The sequence below is a fragment of the Schistocerca nitens genome, chromosome 4 (assembly GCF_023898315.1).
Source record: "Schistocerca nitens isolate TAMUIC-IGC-003100 chromosome 4, iqSchNite1.1, whole genome shotgun sequence".
Taxonomy (NCBI): Eukaryota; Metazoa; Arthropoda; class Insecta; order Orthoptera; family Acrididae; genus Schistocerca; species Schistocerca nitens.
In genome coordinates this window covers 737,930,636-737,950,930 of record NC_064617.1, presented here as the reverse complement: position 1 = coordinate 737,950,930, position 20,295 = coordinate 737,930,636, and the positions used below count along the sequence as shown (strand labels likewise).

Here is a 20,295-nt window from a genome sequence, read left to right as displayed (position 1 = left end):
GCAGGACCCTGATTAATAATGCTTAACAGTGACCAGATATTCAGTAAGCAACATTCATTGTGTATAAAAGGTGTTTTCAGGTGGCAACTTATTTAAGTGTTTGGTGCATGACGTGAAATATAACAAACTACCGTACACTCCAAGCCAACCGAAACCACTCCATGTGGCGACCTTAGCAGTTAAAGACAGAAAAAGTGTAACGAAAAAGCCAAATCTTGAGAAAATTTCGTAAGAAAGAGCCAAGGAGAAAACACATTGCCAAGGATAACAGGTATAAAACAAGACCTTCAATAAAATACTGACATAAAACTGAATCAGAAACAAATTATAAAATTAAGTGAAAAAGGAAGAACTCTGTTGGGGAGCAATGGACCAGTATTCATCCGATGACAGTGCACAATCTACAAGCAGTCATGAAAAGACTGCAGCGCACACGCAGTTATCAGTACACTGCAGCCAACATGCAGTTTGTTGGCAGCATGCAGTTGTCCACAGAGTGCAGGCCACACACAGCACGTTGGCAGCACGCAGGTGTGAGCAACTAGCAGTCGACACACAGCCCATCAACAGAATGCAGTATAGAGATAATGCTGAGCTGTACTTGCAATCACTTTAAAAAGCTGTGTGTGTTGCGAGTGAAACAATAAGACAAGTATAGAATACAATTAATTTTAAAATTAAAAACATTAGTATAAACAATAGGTGAGCTGAGATGAGAAATAAAATATTTGTCAACGTCTGTCATCACAAGAAAGATGGCCACATCAGGAGAAATAAATTTAGAAATAATTTTGGATAATTTTAGACAGATTAATAATAAAGTACAGTCATCCACGGAGGAGGTACTTAACAGTAATAATGACAGAATTGCTCAGTTTGATGAGAAACTTGAGGGAGTATTTAGCAGATACCTTAGATCATAAATTAAATGTTTTTAAAAACAAAATTCATACTGAAATGCTTCAACAATGTGACATTGTACATAATGAAATTCAAGAACATATTGGGGAAATTCATACTGATGTAGATAGTTTTTGAGAACTTGCAGTAAATGAGTGTAAACTTGTACAAGATCAGATTTCGGATGCGCAGAATTGTATTGAAATTTTAGAGCAAAGGAACAAGAATGAAGATTCCATTTCTTCTCATGATATCTTTACATGTTTGCAGGAAAAAGTACAGGCCTTAGTAGATCAAAAATTTCAAGGAAGTGCACAAACTTTAAATAGTGTCCAGCTTTCCTGTGATGAATTAACTCATCCAAATAACAAATTTAAACAATTGTGGGATGAGTTAGCTAAAATGATGAAAGAAATCACAGAAAAGTCGGCGTAGAGGGAAATCTATAGATACTTTATTAGAATAACTACAATTATGCAGTAGCATGAACCTATATAAGCATTTCCCAAAGTTTAAATCTGACAGATGTACACCCAACATACTTCTTATGAGTTTTTCGAAATCTTTGCTTCAAAAATGGGAGGATACTCAGAAAGTAGATTTTGCATTAAGTTATGTAGTAGGGGATGCTGCTGGATGGAGGAATGCTCACTCAGAAGAATTTACTTCATGGATGGATTTTCAAGAGAAATTTACCCACACACACACACACACACACACACCTCCCTTAAAACCCACATCCTTTCGTCTTTCCCTCTTTCCTGATGAGGCAACAGTTTGTTGCGAAAGCTTGAATTTTGTGTGTCTATCGACCTGCCAGCACTTTTGTTTGGTAAGTCACATCATATATATATATATATATATATATATATATATATATATATATATATATATATATATATAGGGAAACATTCCACGTGGGAAAAATATATCTAAAAACAGAGATGATGTGACTTACCAAACGAAAGCACTGGCACGTCGATAGACACACAAACAAACACAAACATACACACAAAATTCAAGCTTTCGCAACAAACTGTTGCCTCATCGGGAAAGAGGGAAGGAGAGGGAAAGACGAAAGGATGTGGATTTTAAGGGAGAGGGTAAGGAGTCATTCCAATCCCGGGAGCGGAAAGACTTACCTTAGGGGGAATAAAGGACGGGTGTACACTCGCACACACACACATATATTTAAATATATATAATATATTTAATTATGTCTGCTTGTGTCTGTATATGTGTGGATGGATATGTGTGTGTGTGCGAGTGCATACCCGTCCTTTTTTCCCCCTAAGGTAAGTCTTTCCGCTCCCGGGACTGGAATGACTCCTTACCCACTCCCTTAAAAACCACATCCTTTCGTCTTTCCCTCTCCTTCCCTCTTTCCTGATGAGGCAACAGTTTGTTGCGAAAGCTTGAATTTTGTGTGTATGTTTGTGTGTCTGTCGACCTGCCAGCACTTTCATTTGGTAAGTCACATCATCTTTGTTTATATATATATATATATATATATATATATATATATATATATATATATATATGAATATAACAGAGGGAAACATTCCACGTGGAAAAATATATCTAAAAAGAAAGATGATGAGACTTACCAAACAAAAGCGCTGGCAGGTCGATAGACACACAAACAAACACAAATATACACACAAAATTCAAGCTTTCGCAACAAACTGTTGCCTCATCAGGAAAGAGGGGAAGGAGAGGGAAAGACGAAAGGATGTGGGTTTTAAGGGAGAGGATAAGGAGTCATTCCAATCCCGGGAGTGGAAAGACTTACCTTAGGGGGAAAAAAGGACAGGTATACACTCGCACACACACACATATCCATCCACACATACAGACACAAGCAGACATATTTAAAGACAAATTTAAGACATATTTAAAGACAAATATGTCTGCTTGTGTCTGTATGTGTGGATGGATATGTGTGTGTGTGCGAGTGTATACCTGTCCTTTTTTCCCCCTAAGGTAAGTCTTTCCACTCCCGGGATTGGAATGACTCCTTATCCTCTCCCTTAAAACCCACATCCTTTCGTCTTTCCCTCTCCTTCCCCTCTTTCCTGATGAGGCAACAGTTTGTTGCGAAAGCTTGAATTTTGTGTGTATATTTGTGTTTGTTTGTGTGTCTATCGACCTGCCAGCGCTTTTGTTTGGTAAGTCTCATCATCTTTCTTTTTAGATATATATATATATATATATATATATATATATATATATATATATATATATATATATATATATATATATATATATATATATATATATATATATATATAACAGAGGGAAACATTCCATGTGGAAAAAATATATCTAAAAAGAAAGATGATGAGACTTACCAAACAAAAGCACTGGCAGGTCGATAGACACACAAACAAACACAAACATACACACAAAATTCTAGCTTTCGCAACAAACGGTTGCTTCGTCAGGAAAGAGGGAAGGAGAGGGAAAGATGAAAGGAAGTGGGTTTTAAGGGAGAGGGTAAGGAGTCATTCCAATCCCGGGAGCGGAAAGACTTACCTTAGGGGGAAAAAAGGACGGGTATACACTCGCACACACACACATATCCATCCGCATATACACAGACACGTCTGCTTGTGTCTGTGTATATGCGGATGGATATGCGTGTGTGTGCGAGTGTATACCCGTCCTTTTTTCCCCCTAAGGTAAGTCTTTCCGCTCCCGGGATTGGAATGACTCCTTACCCTCTCCCTTAAAACCCACTTCCTTTCATCTTTCCCTCTCCTTCCCTCTTTCCTGATGAAGCAACCGTTTGTTGCGAAAGCTAGAATTTTGTGTGTATGTTTGTGTTTGTTTGTGTGTCTATCGACCTGCCAGTGCTTTTGTTTGGTAAGTCTCATCATCTTTCTTTATATATATATATATATATATATATATATATATATATATATATATATATATAGAGGGAAACATTCCACGTGGGAAAAATATATGTAAAAACAAAGATGATGTGACTTACCAAACGAAAGCGCTGGCAGGTCGATAGACACACAAACATACACACAAAATTCTAGCTTTCGCAACCAACGGTTGCCTCGTCAGGAAAGAGTGAAAGTCATTTACAATCATGCACATGATCTCAAGCAGGTGTGGGGAAACATTATAGCAGTAAAAATGTTTTTTTTAAGGAGTTAGTCTTGTCACTTTTTAGAGGGTAGGAATGAAGGGGCCAGGTGTCAGAATAACCCAAAGATAAGAGCGAAAAAGTAATGTGCAGAAGGAAAAGGGTTTTGGAGGACAGTAGCAATAGGAAGAAGAGTCAGGCTGGAGAACTGTCTGGAGAAAATCAGAAGTCTGGTGGGGAATGCAGAGACAGAAAAAACAGAAGGGAGAAATATTGGACTACTCAAAATAATAGTAAAGGAGCTATGTGATGCAATTTATGGAAGTTTATGGGTAAGTTACCCCAGAGAAGGGAATTTATATGAGGTTCGGGTGGACCCAAGGAAGGGAGGGCTCCAACCATTTTATGGAAAGAGAGGTACATCATGATAGCAGGGGTACAAAGTTAGAGGAAAGAGTATTTAATCCCTCAAAGGGCAGTGCTGAGAAATATTTATGAGTACTATTATTTGAACAAGGGTAGGGACTCTGGATAAGGGAGCATTTCCACCAGACTGATTAAATGAAATTATTAAAGATAAGTAAGTTACCCATTTCTGACAACACAATGTAATCTCAGAGTGCTCTGACTTTGATCCTAGAATTATAGATAATATTTACCTTCTCCAAAGAAGAAAGAGATTTTCGTGATAAGGTATAATACATTAATGGTAAAACAAAAACACAAAGAAATAGTTACTGCAATATTGAACTTCAAGAAAAACTTAAAGTGATACCAAAGCCATCAAGTCTATTTACTAACACTTCTATAATAATTAAAACTGAATGTGTATTCACGACATCTTTTCTCTTAGTGGAGGGATGTGTAGTGATACATCCCACTCCTTGAATGAGTAGTATCACATCCTTAAATACGTATGTCAGAGAAAAGATGTCGTGACAGGAGTAGTCGATAAGTGGTGAGCAGCCCACTGTCGGGAGATGTTTTAAATCGTTGGTGCTGACACCAGAACTAATGATCCAGGGACTGCATGGAAATGGGTAGCAGTCACATGACCCTATCTCCTGAGGTGGAGATTGGAGTTCGAAAGACCAGGCGGGTTGGAAAAAAAAAAGGTCCATGAAATCTAAGGAAGCTAAATGTCAAAGATAATAAATGTATCATAATAGTTTATTATCATGTTGAATATCAGATCTTATGTACATAGTACAGAGAGGCAGTATACAAGTTGGTAGCTGTCCTCATTTATCATGTATTGAGGTGTAATTTTGAAGATAATATAAGAAAGTGATTTGCACATCACATCTTATTTATGTGGTGGAGTGAATGCGAATGAGATCTGGACCCTGATTAATAATACTTAATGGTGACCAACATCCAGTAAGCATCGTCCGTTGTATGTAAAAGGAATGTTCAGTTGGCAATCTATTTACGAGTTTGGTGCATGAGGTGAAGTATAACAAACCACCATGCAGTCCAAGCCAACCTAATACATTTCAATTGTACATAAAGAATTAACAACACGAAAGATTTGCACAAGATGGGTATTACATGTGTTGAATGTAGACCAAAATCTAATACAAAATTAGATTTGTTAGCAATGATTAGACCATTTTACAATGAATCCATTTGATTTTTATGTGTCAAATTCTTTGTAAAGACAAGATGTGCATGAAGTTTATTTCATTCATACAAAGGATTTTGGTCAATGAATACCTTGTATATAGTATTAAGAATTACTATTACAAAGCAAGTCTTTTGAAACAAGTGTATGATAAAAACATATAAGAACAGGTGTGGATTGCAAAATGAGTTTCAGAAAGATGATGCACCTGTTTTAGCTTTGGTAATGGGAAAATTGAAGAGGTAAAATGTGATGTGCATAGTGTTGAAATACCCACATCTTTCTCTCGTCTGCCATCCTGTAATTTCCACCAGTTCCTATGTCTAAAGAAATCTGTCTTAAGAATATTTTGAGTGCTATGAATATTTTATGCAACCACAAAAAAAGAAAAACGAACAAGAGGTTTCAGAGCTTCCTTAATTTTATGTCATGGAGAAAATCTGCTTCACTGGATAAATGTGGGTAAAGTGCATTGTCATAAAAATAAAACAATAAAAAATGCAAGTGAATTTTGAAAGTAAAAAAAATGGGCTTATTTATCCAAGTTTGGATTTTGAAGCTTTAAATTTCCTGACCTATTAACGTACCCATCAAATTCAATGATAAAGATGAATGTGCATGATGACAGTTTTCATTAAAACAGGCATCCATGTCACTATATGTGGTTCAAAACCCTGGGTGTGAAAGATATGCTTTTTATAAACTGTCTTCTTGGTTCAAAATGGCTCTGAGCACTATGGGACTTAACATCTGAGGCCATAAGTCCCCTAGAACTTAGAACTACTTTATCCTAACTAACCTAAAGACATCACACACATCCATGCCCGAGGCAGGATTCGAACCTGCGACCGTAGTGGTCGCGCGGTTCCAAACTGAAGCACTTAGAACCGCTCGGCCACCATGGCCGGCTGTCTTCTTGGTCTGACTGAATAATGTATAGCAGAATTTAAGCTTTTACAGACTGAATGCAATACCCCTATACGGTAATATGTAAGCTCTTTAAGTTGTTATGTTATTACACATACTCTTCCTTCCACCATTCCATTGCTTCAAATGTCAACCTATCTGCCCTTCTCTTCATATGCAAGCCTTTACTAACGTCACTCCACCAGTAGTTAAAAAAGGTTAAGAGGTAGTTTTGTTTTCATTTATTAACTTTTGTAAGACAATCAGAAACCTTTGAAAAATATTGTATTGCTTTTAATTCATTCCACTGGACAGACACAAGACTGTAATACACAAATTAAATTATATGTACAATAATTTACCTTAAAGTAGGCAGGTACAAGCACACAGGCCTTCCAAATGCAGTCAATCCTCTTTGCATTGCACAACATGAACAAAGTGATTAAATGCAAAGAACTGCAATTGGGCGGCAAGATATGTGACCACAAATACAGTTTGGGCACAGATAAAAAGAAGAAGAAAAAGAAACAGCCACTGCTCCAGATTTGAGTCTTTGAAAAAGAAACTTTATGTAGGCTTATTATATTATACCATAACAACTGTCACATAGTTTGAAACTGTAACACACGTTTTTGGGCTCACAATTTTTTATATAATGCTTTATTTTAGAATAATGTCCATTATATTGGACAGTGGCCTGCAATAGTGGTCATATTCTTTCATGTTTCAATTTGAGAATGTAATGACTTAATTAGCTAAATTCTAGAATTATAGATCAGACAAGCAGTGCATCAGAAGCATGTATAATGTGTACACATGTAACAATAAATGATTGAAATCATATATTAAAAGTTTCAAAAATCATATCTGGACAAAGAAAAATAACGATCTTCATAACAATGTTCATGTTTCTGGGACATCAACATGATTTGTTATCTGTTCCTTGAAGAAAAACAGCTATCACATCAAATTTGTTTGAATCTGCAACTAACACTTTTGTATTATTTGGTCTTGAAAAAAATTTAACTCAACTATTACAGTTAATTTACTCTAACAATCAGCAAATTTAAAAATAAAAAAGTGCACATTATTGTCCAGGGTAAAAATCATGACAGTGACCATTACAAATGTGCTCAGTTGTTTATCACTATTTGATGTAGCAGTAAAATATCACAGCACTAGATATATTTCCTCAAATTCCTCTGGTTCAGAAGATTGGATAACGTGCAGCTTTTTCCTCCAAAATATATCAAAAGTTTTAAAAGAGAGAAAACAAACCAATATGGGATACTAAATTACTTAACTACCACTAATCAAGTTTTTTTTTATAGAATGCTAACACAGACAAATTTAATATCCTGTTTCTAAAAACATATTAAGAATTCATGTTCTGATAACAGCAGCATTAAAAATTTAGTGTGGTAACGCAATTTTGAAGGTAAACACTAGTCATTTGAGAAATTGATTAACATTATATCTCTCTGTCTATACTCTGTTGCAGAGGAAGAAAATGATTAGTGACTTCTGTTTCATAGGTGGGAAATGGGAACAAGCTGTGGCTCTTTCTTTTATCCTGTTTTTACAACGAATGGTGCCCATAAACAGGTTACAGTCAGCAAACATTTCTCACAGCATGACCAATGCATTATCACTGGTTAATGCCCATTACATCATATATACAGCATTATAAAGGATAAGATTTTATAATAGTACAATAATGAAAAAGATGTGTATACTACCACTAGTCAGTACTTCTGTGAGAAACTTAAAGTCTCTTAAAGCCATTGCTAATGCAGCATAATTTATCTTATTCACTGAGACAGAGTTACTGTAGGAACAATGGGGAAGAGGTATAAAACAAATATTTGTAGACGACAGACAGTTACAAAATGCAGTACATGTATCACAAAGACATTATTTAATATTATCATTATTTCAGCGATGAGCACACAAACAGTTTTACAATCAAATGTGGTCCCAATATGGGAATCAAGTATGTCAGATTAAAGTGAAACAAGTATAAGGATCATTACAATTTTAAGCACCACAAGGTACTTAGTAAATACAGTACACAAAAATGTGTCGAGATTTAAAAAAAATAATAATTCACAACAAGGCTCCTTCTGAAAACATAGCGGTTCCAGATCCAGCTGGTTAACTATTTGTATATACATAATCTAGTAACCAATCTATACAACCTCTTTAGAATTTCAAAATCATAACTACAAACAATAAATGCAAATTCATGAAGGAAGTGTTCTCAGATCACAAAAGAGATGTTCAAAACACTAAGTGTTATTAAGAAACATTACACATATAGTATACTTCCAACACACATAACTAGGAACAATTCCTGAACTTAAGTAAAATTTAGCACATACATCTTTTTAGAATACAAGACAAATAAAAGTTCAGTAGAAATTTCCAGTGCTACAGTCTAGTTTATCTTATTTGTGTATAACATTCAATAACACCCAAATGTCAATTCCTGATTTAGTGTTAAAGAAATTAATTCAAGCACAATAACAATGATTTGTACATTAGACGTGATAATAGGGCAAGAAACTGCAAGACAGGAACTTAAAATTGACTGGCTGACAGTAACAAAAGCAGACTGGACATTTCCGATGTCACAAAGGGGGAAAAGTAAAGGAAGGTGAAATAGTAAACATTAAATTACTTAGCACATATAGCCAGCAATTATTAATTTGTTTGTTTTCAATTATAATCACAACATTTTGTTTTTGATACATAAAATATCCCTAATCATAAATAAACATCAATAATTCACATCTGAGAGACAACACCTTGACTTTTTTAAGTGGTTGCTCTTTAACTGATAGTATTATGTACAGCTTCTAATCAGCTAAATCTACTCTTTATATGCTCTCGTGTTCTAAGCACAAAAACAGCACACTAAAAGGAATGTCTACCTTGATCTAACAGGACACAGAAGAGAGAAATATCCATAGAAAATTCCTGAAGTATGAATTTACGGGAGCAGTCTGTGGTCATAACAGTTATGAAGCTCTTAGGCATGCCATTTGCAGAGTCTTGTCTGATGTCAACCCAATGCTAATGCTAATAAACTATATACATGTCACAATGGCATACCTTGTAAGAGATAACTGTGATATATTTAATGTTTTTTATTTTGTAAACAAGTACAGGATGAAAACTGCATCTATACTATATCTTTTTATATCATTATTACACCAAAAGGCATGAACCACAAATACTGTACTGAAGTCAATGGTAATTTCTCCCTACTGCCCTGATACATGAACAAAAGAAACTTTTTTCATACTACAGAAAAGTAGGCTACACAGTTTTGCCAAGGACTATATTCTGTAGGACATGTAATAATATGCCCAATGATATTTCCAATAACGTTTTGGATGTGCTGTTTTGAGCCCATTTTATGTGATGTCTTTCTTATCTGAATAAATGTTTACTATTTGAAGCAATTTACCTGCACAATGTAATAAAATTTTCTTTCTTTTGTCATGTTAAGTACCTCAGTATAAAGCATAAAATGAGTTTAACCTGTTACTAATAGACTATAAGAAACTTAAACAAAATAACATTCCTACCACGATGAGAAATGAACATGATCATTTATTTGTGAAAATGTCAAAACCTCAAAATTAATATTCGTATAGCATTTGTACAAGACACAGGAAGTCCTTATACCTACTCAATTAGTGTAATGGAAGACACAGACGCTCTCATTTCTCTTCAGATTTCTCAGTTTTTCTTATCAGAGAAGGAAGAGTACTTTCCGTAGCACACAAAACACACAGAAATTGTTTCATCACGAAAGCACTCTGTGTCGAGCTAAAATTAAGGAGGGGGGGGGGGAGGGGGGGGAGAAGAAGAAGGAACGGCTACTCTTCAAAGTCACATGTAGTCCAGTTAAAGAAACAGTTTCAGATGAAATTTAAAATTTCTTGGCAGTATATCTCATGCTGCTCCATTTCATACTTGACAAGATCACTTGTGCTAATGATAAACTTGAATAAACACTGAAGAGAAGCCACTGCAAGCACTTTCAATCCTGCAACCACTTGATTGCTAAAATGCTGCCAAACTTCCTTCACTACAATCTCAGTACTGAACACAAAGTTCATTCTGGATGTGTTCCCTGAAATTGTCAAACACTTTAAACTTCACCAATGTGTCCACCATTCTATAAAAGGAATGTTTTTATGATAAGTTCAGACAACAGCCAAAACAACATATAACTGCAGCGAAACAACAAATAACTGCATGAGGTAAAGTACAAATTTAAAATGAGATTCAAATGAACAGAAAGTGACACTACTGTAAATCAGATAAACAACACAATACAGTTTTAGCTGTAGTTAAAAGGCAATCCTAAGTTGATTTCACTGACACTGGACATTAAAAGTCATTCACCACACAATGCATGAAAAATTACAAACACAACCTACATTTTATTGCATTAATTTTTATATGACAGTACTTGAAGTGCAGTCTTCACAACGGCTAAGAATGCCTTTGTGTAATTCATCATTTTGATGCAAAAACTTCTGGGCTCTTTCAACATCTTATTGAAAGTGCTCAGTTAATGAAACTGTAACACAGAAAGGAACTGAAACTTAACAGAGTCAATATTTTGAAATAGAAGCATACGGAATTTTGCTCTGAATAAACAAAAATGATTCATGTAATCTTGTTTGAGCTGGATATTAGTGCCAATCAAGCTGATTTCAAAGAGCAGAATTATGATTAATCACAATGAAACTTTGATGCACTTTTCATGTTACTCAGAAGTATATGCAAAAACAAATTCAGGGAGGGAAGCAGACTACCCAATTTTTTATTGTTATACGGTGTATATCCAGATCTGTGTGAACTTAATTCTTTTACATCAATGGTTTAGCCTTCAGCTAGGATTTCCAACAAGAGACGGCGCAGGCTATCCAAGCCAGTCAAGAAACCACAATCTGGTCCCTGATGAACTGTTGAGCCTTGTCTTCGACCAAAAGTTGTGTGTGCAAAGTCAATTACACGGACATCGACTTTTGAGTTCTGTTGCATGTGTGCACCACTCTCATCAGGAAACACCTGTAAGAAGAAGTACAAGTATTTATAAATGAAATACTGATCATTACACTGATGAATACATAAAACAAATCTCTCTTTCTTTATTCTGTGAATTCTATCAAAAACGGAAGGTAATTATTTTTACTTTGGTGAGATTATTAATATTATTAATAACATTTTACAAGGAATATTATTTAGCTACCATCTAATCTTAGTTCGTAGTTATAATGTCCCTTTTTCATCTTCTGCTCATTGTAACATTAAGGACTGGCCACTGTCTAGATGATTGGACGTTAGTTCCCCAATTGCGTACTTGCTGAATAACAATATATTGGTGGCAGTTCAACTTACAAGGAAAAGGAAAGTACATGTTAAGATTATTTCTCGTCTTTTTGCGAAGGCAAACCACCAACGAATTACAGAGTATTTTCAATTCAGTTCAATAAGGAGAAGCCGTTCTGTGAATAATATTTCAATCTTGACAGCCTTTGCCTTGGGGTGTCAAACTCTGCTTAGTGAATTCTGTGATGTTGCTTTTGAAATCGAGAACACACACTTAAATATACGCATTCAGATCTGTTAGTATTCTGAGTCAGGTAAAAGGATGGCAGTGTTCCATAGAACTTGCCTTATATGTTAAAAAATTTTATTTTATTATTTTATTTAGTTTTTTAAATTTTACTAACCATACTTATCACTCTCCACATCAGATATGAGACCTCAAAGAGGTCTTTTCAGAATCCTGGTTATCATATTCCTCCCAATTACGTTTTGAGTCAATATGATGTTCTGTAGGTCTGACAAGTTTAATTTCTATATCTTCAAAGGAATCTAATAGAAGCAGTCTGGTATACAATGGAGTGTAATTGACTGCAGACCAAGACCATGCAGAGTCAACTGATTTCAGTATTCATTATCAAGTACTGAGATGTTGTGATGACATTAAGTGAAGTTATACCGCAAGCATAATAGATGACAGACTGATACACAATGGGACAGGTTGATGATGGCCACAAAGAAAAAGGAGCCACTGACAGAGCCCTGTGAAATGCCAGTACTAATTTCTACTTAGAATGCCTGTTACTAGCAGAGAAGTTTCTGTTATTCATATAAGAGGGGGAAAAAATCCGAATGTTGATTTACTTATAAAATAAAACTCCAGACACATTAGAGATTTGTCAAAGGGAATGCAGTCAAATGCTTTGCTTAGATCACATAAAAAAAGTTATATCATCCTCTTATGCTCAAAATCTGTTACTGTTTAATCAATGATTTCCACAACTGACACGATATTTTTACCTCATCAAAATCCAAACTGACAGTTACATAGAAGATTTTTCAATGTACTAAATTAATCAAATATATTTAACTGATTTAAATATTCTGAGTATTGACACAACAAACTGGTAAGTTTTTCAATACAGCATTTTTAAAAATGAAACAGTGACCGAAAAATTAAATGTTCTTTTAATAAGGTAAATGAACATTCAGAGGCAGACAGAAAACAGTTCATTTAGTGTCACTGAGTGTGATAATATACCACTGAATTATAGCTTCTACTGACAACTGGGCACAGAGCAGAGCTTTTGCAAGTGTGTCCTGGCTTAATATTGTCTCCAAGTTCTCAGAATGAAATGACAGAGTAGTCATTCAGTTTCCTGGACCAGGAATAATCTCTGGTTAGAAGAAGTATCTTGTTTTATTGCTTCTTGTGCTACTTTATACTTGTCACAAGCTCCTTCTATATAGCTTTCACAAACCACCAATGCAAGACTTTTTACTTCTAAAATAAACCACTATAAACACCCTTTGCTTTGGCTTTGGAATATAATCACTTTTGTAAGGTTTTTGATTTTTTTCCAAAAAACTGAGAAAGTAACTAGAGCTGTAGAATTCTCATAAGATACAGCAGTTGCCAAATGAATGGTGAACTAATTAAATGAAAAGGGGGAGGAGAGAGCCATTTAATACACACAAATCATGGACTATTACCCGTTGGAAAATTGTAATCTATTCTAGCTAGTCCTCATATTAGTTCCAATAACAAGCTTACATGCAGAGGTACAGTCAACATGGAAAATGATCTGTCATTTGAACAGTGTTGCCACTATATTTTGCCAGCTTCATCATATTAAATTTGCTATCTAAAGGAGCAGAAATGTTCTTTAGGAGATAGCTCTTACAACAAACAAAATACTTTGTTCACACATGTGATTCAGTCACAGTTTACGGGCCATGCATATGAGGTTTTTCACATGAAACCTGAGCTTCACTACCCCCAAATTCTGTTGTGTATTTTGTTCTAGAAACTGGATTAAGGGGTGGACAAAGTCCACTATTCACCGCCCATAACTTAAATATTGATTCCTAGGTGAATTAAGTTGCCCTCATGTCAGATGTTGTTGTTGTTGTTCACACATGTGATTCAGTCACAGTTTACGGGCCATGCATATGAGGTTTTTCACATGAAACCTGAGCTTCACTACCCCCAAATTCTGTTGTGTATTTTGTTCTAGAAACTGGATTAAGGGGTGGACAAAGTCCACTATTCACCGCCCATAACTTAAATATTGATTCCTAGGTGAATTAAGTTGCCCTCATGTCAGATGTTGTTGTTGTTGTTGTTGTTGTGGTCTTCAGTCCTGAGACTAGTTTGATGCAGCTCTCCATGCTACTCTATCCTGTGCAAGCTTCTTCATCTCCCAGTACCTACTGCAACCTACATCCTTCTGAATCTGCTTAGTGTATTGATCTCTTGGTCTCCCTCTACGATTTTTACCCTCCACGCTGCCCTCCAATGCTAAATTTATGATCCCTTGATGCCTCAAAACATGTCCTACAAACCGATCCCTTCTTCTAGTCAAGTTGTGCCACAAACTTCTCTTCTCCCCAATCCTATTCAATACCTCCTCATTAGTTACGTGATCTACCCACCTTATCTTCAGCATTCTTCTGTAGCACCACATTTCGAAAGCTTCTATTCTCTTCTTGTCCAAACTGGTTATCGTCCATGTTTCACTTCCATACATGGCTACACTCCATACAAATACTTTCAGAAACGACTTCCTGACACTTAAATCTATACTAGATGTTAACAAATTTCTCTTCTTCAGAAACGATTTCCTTGCCATTGCCAGTCTACATTTTATATCCTCTCTACTTCGACCATCATCAGTTATTTTACTCCCTAAATAGCACAACTCCTTTACTACTTTAAGTGTCTCATTTCCTAATCTAATCCCCTCAGCATCACCCGATTTAATTTGACTACATTCCATTATCCTCGTTTTGCTTTTGTTGATGTTCATCTTATATCCTCCTTTCAAGACACTGTCCATTCCGTTCAACTGCTCTTCCAAGTCCTTTGCTGTCTCTGACAGAATTACAATGTCATCGGCGAACCTCAAAGTTTTTATTTGTTCTCTATGGATTTTAATACCTACTCTGAATTTTTCTTTTATTTCCTTTAATGCTTGCTCAATATACAGATTGAATAACATCGGGGAGAGGCTACAACCCTGTCTCACTCCTTTCCCAACCACTGCTTCCCTTTCATGCCCCTCGACTCTTATAACTGCCATCTGGTTTCTGTACAAATTGTAAATAGCCTTTCGCTCCTTGTATTTTACCCCCACCACCTTCAGAATTTGAAAGAGAGTATTCCAGTTAACGTTGTCAAATGCTTTCTCTAAGTCTACAAATGCTACAAATGTAGGTTTGCCTTTTCTTAATCTTTCTTCTAAGATAAGTCTTAAGGTTAGTATTGCCTCACGTGTTCCAACATTTCTACGGAATCCAAACTGATCTTCCCCGAGGTCCGCTTCTACCAGTTTTTCCATTCGTCTGTAAAGAATTCGCGTTAGTATTTTACAGCTGTGACTTATTAAACTGATAGTTCGGTAATTTTCACATCTGTCAACACCTGCTTTCTTTGGGATTGGAATTATTATATTCTTCTTGAAGTCTGTGGGTATTTCGCCTGTCTCATACATCTTGCTCACCAGATGGTAGAGTTTTGTCATGACCGGCTCTCCCAAGGCCATCAGTAGTTCTAATGGAATGTTGTCTACTCCCGGGGCCTTGTTCCGACTCAGGTCTTTCAGTGCTCTGTCAAACTCTTCACGCAGTATCTTATCTCCCATTTCATCTTCATCTACATCCTCTTCCATTTCCATAATATTGTCCTCAAGTACATCACCCTTGTATAAACCCTCTATATACTCCTTCCACCTTTCTGCCTTCCCTTCTTTGCTTAGAACTGGGTTGCCATCTGAGCTCTTGATATTCATACAAGTGGTTCTCTTCTCTCCAAAGGTCTCTTTAATTTTCCTGTAGGCAGTATCTATCTTACCCCTAGTGAGACAAGCCTCTACATCCTCATGTCAGATATACTCGTAAATCATAAAATTCTGTTCTTTGTCATCGTTTTAATACTTTCATTCACAATTTGAGTGTATATATTGCTAGCACCTTGAAGAGGCCTATGTAAGATACATGACTACTAACTCCCACAGAGCACATAACTTATTTCCACAGCTGGAACTGTACTGAACAGCCATAAGGTGTTATTTCATGTCTCAGCTCAGGGCACCAAATTTTTTTGTGTGGGAAGTTCCAATTTGATTGGAGGAATATGGATCTTGGTTAGCCATATTTAAAAAAACATCTCTTACTATCTAATCTTAATTTTGGTTATATACACATGATGAAATGCTGATTACAGAAAATTACTTCTTGTTTAAAAGTAGACTGACTGCTTAGTTTCTGAAGATATTTCAAGACCAAAAAAAGTAAGATTCAACAATCAAAGATAGCCACATGCTACTGATGATATTTTGAAAAGTGCGCAATGTAGAGTTCAGGATGTAAATAATTATCCACTCCCCCCATGAACCATAGACCTTGCCGTTGGTGGGGAGGCTTGCGTACCTCAGCGATACAGATAGCCGTACCGTAGGTGCAACCACAACGGAGGGGTATCTGTTGAGAGGCCAGACAAACGTATGGTTCCTGAAGAGGGGCAGCAGCCTTTTCAGTAGTTGCAGGGGCAACAGTCTGGATGATTGACTGATCTGGCCTTGTAACACTAACCAAAATGGCCTTGCTGTGCTGGTACTGCGAACGGCTGAAAGCAAGGGGAAACTACGGCCGTAATTTTTCCCAAGGGCATGCAGCTTTACTGTATGGATAAATGATGATGGCGTACTCTTGGGTAAAATATTCCAGAGGTAAAATAGTCCCCCATTCGGATCTCCGGGCTGGGACTACTCAGGAGGACGTCGTTATCAGGAGAAAGAAAACTGGCGTTCTACGGATCGGAGCGTGGAATGTCAGATCCCTTAATCGGGCAGGTAGGTTAGAAAATTTAAAAAGGGAAATGGATAGGTTAAAGTTGGATATAGTAGGAATTAGTGAAGTTCGGTGGCAGGAGGAACACGACTTTTGGTCAGGTGAATACAGGGTTATAAATACAAAATCAAATAGGGGTAATGCAGGAGTAGGTTTAATAATGAATAAAACAACAGGAATGCAGGTAAGCTACAACAAACAGCACAGCGAACGCATTGTTGTGGCCAAGATAGACACGAAGCACATGCCTACGACAGTAGTACAAGTCTATATGCCAACTAGCTCTGGAGATGATGAAGAAATTGAAGAAATGTATGATGAAATAAAAGAAATTATTCAGATAGTGAAGGGAGATGAAAATTTAATAGTCATGGGTGACTGGAATTCGGTAGTAGGAAAAGGGAGAGAAGGAAACATAGTAGGTTCAAATGGCTCTGAGCACTATGGGACTTAACATCTGTGGTCATCAGTCCCCTAGAACTTAGAACTACTTAAACCTAACTAACCTAAGGACATCACACACATCCATGCCCGAGGCAGGATTCGAACCTGCGACCGTAGCAGTCACGCAGTTCCGGACCGAGCGCCTAGAACCGCTAGAAACGTAGTAGGGAATATGGATTGGGGGTAAGAAATGAAAGAGGAAGCCGCCTGGTGGAATTTTGCACAGAGCACAACTTAATCATAGCTAACACTTGGTTCAAGAATCATAAGAGAAGGTTGTATACATGGAAGAATCCTGGAGATACTAAAAGGTATCAGATAGATTATATAATGGTAAGACAGAGATTTAGGAACCAGGTTTTAAATTGTAAGACATTTCCAGGGGCAGATGTGGACTCTGACCACAATCTATTGGTTATGAACTGTAAATTTAAACTGAAGAAACTGCAAAAAGGTGGGAATTTAAGGAGATGGGAACTGGATAAACTGACTAAACCAGCGGTTGTACAGAGTTTCAGGGACAGCATAAGGGAACAATTGACAAGAATGGGGGTAAGAAATACAGTAGAAGAAGAATGGGTAGCTTTGAGGAATGAAGTAGTGAAGGCAGCAGAGGATCAAGTAGGTAAAAAGACGAGGGGTAGTAGAAATCCTTGGGTGACAGAAGAAATATTGAATTTAATTGACGAAAGTAGAAAATATAAAAATGCAGTAAATGAAGCAGGCAAAAAGGAATACAAACGTCTCAAAAATGAGATCGACAGAAAGTGCAAAATGGCTAAGCAGGCATGGCTAGAGGACAAATGTAAGGATGTAGAGGCTTATCTCACGAGGGGTAAGATAGATACTGCCTACAGAAAAATTAAAGAGACCTTTGGAGAAAAGAGAACGACTTGTATGAATATCAAGAGCTCAGATGGGAACCCAGTTCTAAGCAAAGAAGGGCAATGTACTTGAGGGCAATGTTAAAGAAATGGAAGAGGATGTAGATGAAGATGAAATGGGCGATATGATACTGCGTGAAGAGTTTGATAGAGCACTGAAAGACCTAAGTCAAAACAAGGCCCCGGGAGTAGACAACATTCCATCAGAACTACTAACAGCCTCGGGAGAGCCAGTCCTGACAAAACTTTACCATTTGGTGAGCAAAATGTATGAGACAGGCGAAATACCCTCAGACTTCAAGAAGAATATAATAATTCCAATCCCAAAGAAAGCAGGCATTGACAGATGTGAAAATTACCGAACTATCAGTTTAATAAGGCACGGCTGCAAAATACTAACGCGAATGCTTTACAGACGAATGGAAAAACTGGTAGAAGCTGACCTTGAGGAAGATCAGTTTGGATTCCGTAGAAATATGGGAACACATGAGGCAATACTGACCCTACGACTTATTTTAGAAGCTAGATTAAGAAAAGGCAAACCTACGTTTCTAGCATTTGTAGACTTAGAGAAAGCTCTTGACAATGTTGACTGGAATACTCTCTTTCAAATTCTGAAGGTGGCAGGGGTAAAATACAGGGAGCGAAAGGCTATTTACAACTTGTACAGAAACCAGATGGCAGTTATAAGAGTCAAGGGACATGAAAGGGAAGCAGTGGTTGGGAAGGGAGTGAGACAGGGTTGTAGCCTCTCCCCAATGTTCTTCAATCTGTATAATGAGCAAGCAGTAAAGGAAACAAAAGAAAAGTTCGGAGTAGGTATTAAAATCCATGGAGAAGAAATAAAAACTTTGAGGTTCACCAATGACATTGTAATTCTGTCAAAGACAGCAAAGGACTTGGAAGAGCAGTTGAACGGAATGGACAGTGTCTTGAAAGGAGGATATAAGATGAACATCAACAAAAGCAAAACGAGGATAATGGAATGTAGTCGAATTAAGTCGGGTGATGCTGAGGGAATTAGATTAGAAAATGAGACACTTAAAGTAGTAAAGGAGTTTTTCTATTTGGGGAGCAAAATAACTGATGATGGTCGAAGTAGAGAGGATATAAAATGTAGACTGGCAATGGCAAGGAAAGCGTTTCTGAAGAAGAGAAATTTGTTAACATCGAGTATAGATTTAAGTGTCAGAAATTCGTTTCTGAAAGTGTTTGTATGGAGTGTAGCCATGTACGGAAGTGAAACACGATAACTAGTTTGGACAAGAAGAGAATAGAAGCTTTCGAAATGTGGTGCTACAGAAGAATGCTGAAGATTAGATGGGTAGATCACATAACTAATGAGGAGGTACTGAGTAGGATTGGAGAGAAGAGGAGTTTGTGGCACAACTTGACTAGAAGAAGGGATTGGTTGCTAGGACATGTTCTGAGGCATCAAGGGATCACGAATTTAGTATTGGAGGACAGCGTGGAGGGTAAAAATCGTAGAGGGAGACCAAGAGATGAATACACTAAGCACATTCAGAGGGATGTAGGCTGCAGTACGTACTGGGAGATGAAGAAGCTTGCACAGGATAGAGTAGCGTGGAGAGCTGCATCAAACCAGTCTCAGGACTGAAGACCACAACAACAACATAATTATCCACTAGCCGCTATGTTACAATTATATTTATTTCAAAATAGTTCTGAGAAATGTGCATGAATGTCAGTGATAATTTCATTTACAGTATCTGTGTTCATACATTTTGCAAGCTGAAAACGGGTCATAAAATTAAGAACGTTCACATATAAAAGCAATGCTATTGTTTTAATACTATTATGTAGTACACAATATAATCATAAATGTGTTCTATGCATTGAATCAATTTTTAAATAAAAGTTAATGCCTAATGCCATAACCAATAATTTATATATGCTGTAAGCTACACATTATAATAAGAAACACCACTGAAAACTAGTGTGAAATAAGTACAATTTCAACATAGCAGCTGTTTATTTTTATCTTCATTAGAACAAAA

General features: G+C 36.7%; 1 protein-coding gene across 3 annotated transcripts in view; it reads right to left on the bottom strand.

The window, feature by feature from the left end:
- Positions 1-6,798: 6,798 nt before the first annotated feature.
- LOC126252956 (inositol hexakisphosphate kinase 2-like) overlaps positions 6,799-20,295 on the bottom strand; it is a 113,664-nt gene continuing 100,167 nt past the window's right edge. For all 3 annotated transcript variants that reach the window (XM_049953970.1, XM_049953972.1, XM_049953969.1), the window contains exon 8: positions 6,799-11,621. In XM_049953970.1, the coding sequence (XP_049809927.1) occupies positions 11,433-11,621 (189 nt within the window). In that variant the 3' untranslated portion in view covers positions 6,799-11,432. The remainder of the gene's footprint in view (positions 11,622-20,295) is intronic.